A 3,481-nucleotide genomic window follows, 5' to 3' on the forward strand; every position below is an offset into this window, starting at 1 on the left:
AAAATTTATTTTTACCTTGATCAATATTAGGAATTGAATTGAAGGTTAGTAATTCAACTAAGCCAAGTACATAATTTTTATTAGATAATAATTCTATCGGAGGAAAATATTCTGCCTCCAGGACAGATGAATTGCCTGAGATAGTCAGAGTAAAAGATTCTTCCATGTTGATGACTTTTTATATACTGATTAGCTGCAATGACTTACAATCACTTATATAGAATATATTTTTGAGTTATTTCAAGCTGTCCACATAAGAATTTTAGACATAAATGACCACAATTAAAGCTATTATAATCTTGATAATTTTGATGATTATACTGTATTAAAGTATTGTAACCTAAGTAATTGACAAGTTCATAGGGTGGTTGAAGATTTCCAAAACTATCAAAGTATACTGCTTTATTATTAACTTTTTTATATGCAACCCAATGAGTTCCAGAACCATCTTTATCATCTAAATTAATAATGGCGGATTCATTTTTTCGAGGACCACTTATAGGTAGTTCATTTCGCATAAAAACTCCTCGAAAATGGGAAATTTTCATTTCTTTAGCATATTTAAGTAAATCTAGATCTGTAAGTGCTCGTTGAGGCAGCTTTAAACTTTTTTTTTTCTACATCGCCTCTTAATACCTTGTCCTTTAACGTATGGTTTCAAATGAAGTCCCAACCCTTGTCGGTATGGTTTTAAATGTAGACCTTTGCCAAGTGCCACTGCTTCCAACTCTCTATTATGACGCTGAGCTTCCTTCAACTGCTCTTTTGCTGCACTTGCATCATTAACAGCTTTTGCTACACCAGCAGCTCCCCCAGTAAGCGCTCCAAGTGCACTTAGACCAGCAAAAATTGGAATTAATGGTAACAGACCACCAACTTTTGATGGAACAGGTAGAATTCGAGGTGTTAAAACCTTTTCTCTACCACCTGCTTTCCTTACAGCTTTTCGAGCTGTTTCAATAGCTGACTTTATTGTTGATCGAGCATCATTACCAGAAATTATTGATTTTCTTGCAGCATCCACAATTTTTCTGAGATTTACTCGTTTTTTTGATTTTGTCTTCCTTACTCGTTTCTTTGACTTTGTCTTCTTCTTTACTCCCATTCCAAATTTTGATTTTGCTTTCATAGCGTTTGTTATTGCGTAAGCTGCAGCTCTTTCACTATATTGTGCGTCTGGAGCAAATACACGTTGCCACGCTTTGTCAGCTACTACTCTATCAGCAGCGTTTCTTTCTTCAACGTTCTCTCGATTTTTCGAGTAAGCAATATCGTGCTCTTTACAAGCGGCGTCTAATGGATTAACACCTGGATCACCTCGGTCTAGACGTTTTGCTAACTTTGTGCCTGGTCCACAATATTGATAACCTGGCAAATGTAATTCAAATGGTAACTTGTTTATAAGTTTATTAATTAACCCTTTTCCTTGAGAGCGATGATGTATAATCATACCTTACTCTGTGAAAGTTAAAATTAGAATGACTTGTGAGCTATATAAGCGCTGTATTTATACCTTTAGCGGCAGTCTAAATCAGAATGCGGTTCAAGGAACAACTTCACAAGCTGCCAGTCGTCAATCTAGACTCGATTGTTGAACAACAAGAGAAGAAAGTGAAGCGTCATGGTAGTTTATTTTCCGGTAGTATTCGAGCTATTTTTTGTGGACCATCAAATTGTGGAAAGACAAATGTACTCCTTTCTTTAATTTTACATCCTAATGGTCTTAGATTTGATAATATTTACTTATACTCAAAGTCTTTACATCAACCCAAGTATAAATTCTTGGAACAAGTTGTTAATAATGTTGAAGGAGTAGAGTATTTACCATTTAGTGAGCATGAAGAAGTCATTACTCCTAAAGATGCAAAACGAAATTCAATATTTATATTTGATGATATTGCTTGCGAGAAGCAAGATAATGTAAGGACATTCTTTTGCATGGGTAGACATGTTGATGTTGATTCTTTTTATCTTTGTCAAACATATGCCCGCGTTCCTAAACATTTGGTACGTGATAATGTTAATTTACTAGTTCTTTTTCGTCAAGATGAGAAAAATTTAAGGCATGTTTATGATGATCATGTTAATACTGACATGACATTTAATCAATTTCGAGAACTATGTTCAACATGTTGGAATTCAGACAAATATGGATTTGTAGTAATTGATAAGGATTCTGATTTAAATGATGGAAGGTATAGAAAAGGATTTGATAGCTTTGTAACACTATAAATATAGGATCATCCCTAAAATATTGTTAGTTCAATATGAAACCTTGTAATAATAACATGTTTCATAAAGAAAAAGAATATCTTCATCAAATTGCTAAAGCTAGCGAGGCAATTAGGCGAAAACATCGTATGTTAAAATTAGGAAAAGAAGAAGCTGAAAATGTGCTGACTGAAACTTTTAAACCGATAGTTCAACCCTTACAAAAAATTATTAACTTGACAGACACTGAACATGAAAATATCAAGATTGAAAAGAAAGAGCAGAAGATGGATGATAGCATATACTTTGAAAGTGAAACTGAAAAATCTCCAGATGATGATAAAATAAGTAATAAATTTCTATACTTATTAAATCATAATAGAAAGCAATGTTTAGATTCAACATACGGCATACGTAAGCTAAGTGATGGATCACTTATGATTGGTGATTCACCAATAACTCTTGAAGATCAGCATGTAAAAATTGGTAATAAACGATATCTTCAAACGCTTGGATTACTTGAACTTTTATTTAAAAGTAAACCTACTACATCGCTTATAAGTGAAGATGATGAAAGAAACTATAAAGAGATTCTGATTGCTACTAATGCACACAAAAAGAAGTATAGTTCCTCTGAATCTATACGTACGGATAAGAGTTACAAGTATTTGAATTTTATATCTCAATTCTTCCCTCGAACACCTACCAAACGGTCATCTGTAAGCGGTAGTTCATTACCTAAATTTATGATTACAAACAAAAATTTTCAACGAGAATATATCTATTGGGATGATCCAAATGAGTTGGTTGACCGTCTTAGACTATTAATGGCTTCTCAAGCTGCTGGAAATCCTAGTCACAATAATGAAATCATGTCTATCATTGAGGAACTACGTGAAGCTAAAATTATATATTAAGATGTGTTTTAGCAAATATCATTCATTTCAACAATGAGCATTGACGTGTTCGGACATCCTCTCAATCAAAGAGGAACAGCAAGACGAGGGCCTCCTGGAGTTGGTTTTAAACTTAATTCTCAAGGTAACTTTGACGTTGAAGGAAGAAAACTCTCTAATCTTGCTAACGCTGAAAAAGAAAACGACGCTGTCAATTTAAAACTTGTACGACATATGATAAAACACGAAGTGCGTTTATTGTTTGAAGCTAGTGCCTCACTTAGATCAGAGGTGGACAATAACAACTTATTTCTAAAAGTTCTTGAAGACTCTATTACAGAAAAAATAAAAAATTTTGAAAAAGATATAAATCA

At 33.4% G+C, this 3,481-nt stretch overlaps 1 protein-coding gene across 1 annotated transcript; it reads left to right on the forward strand.

Moving 5' to 3' along the window:
* The first annotated feature begins 2,267 nt into the window (after positions 1 to 2,267).
* LOC122511839 lies at positions 2,268 to 3,128 on the forward strand. Its single transcript, XM_043627355.1, has one exon. The coding sequence runs from the start codon at positions 2,268 to 2,270 to the stop codon at positions 3,126 to 3,128; it is 861 nt and encodes a 286-aa protein (XP_043483290.1).
* The last annotated feature ends 353 nt before the right edge of the window (positions 3,129 to 3,481 follow it).

Source organism: Leptopilina heterotoma, unplaced genomic scaffold (assembly GCF_015476425.1).
Source record: "Leptopilina heterotoma isolate Lh14 unplaced genomic scaffold, ASM1547642v1 Lhet_1228, whole genome shotgun sequence".
Classification (NCBI taxonomy): Eukaryota; Metazoa; Arthropoda; class Insecta; order Hymenoptera; family Figitidae; genus Leptopilina; species Leptopilina heterotoma.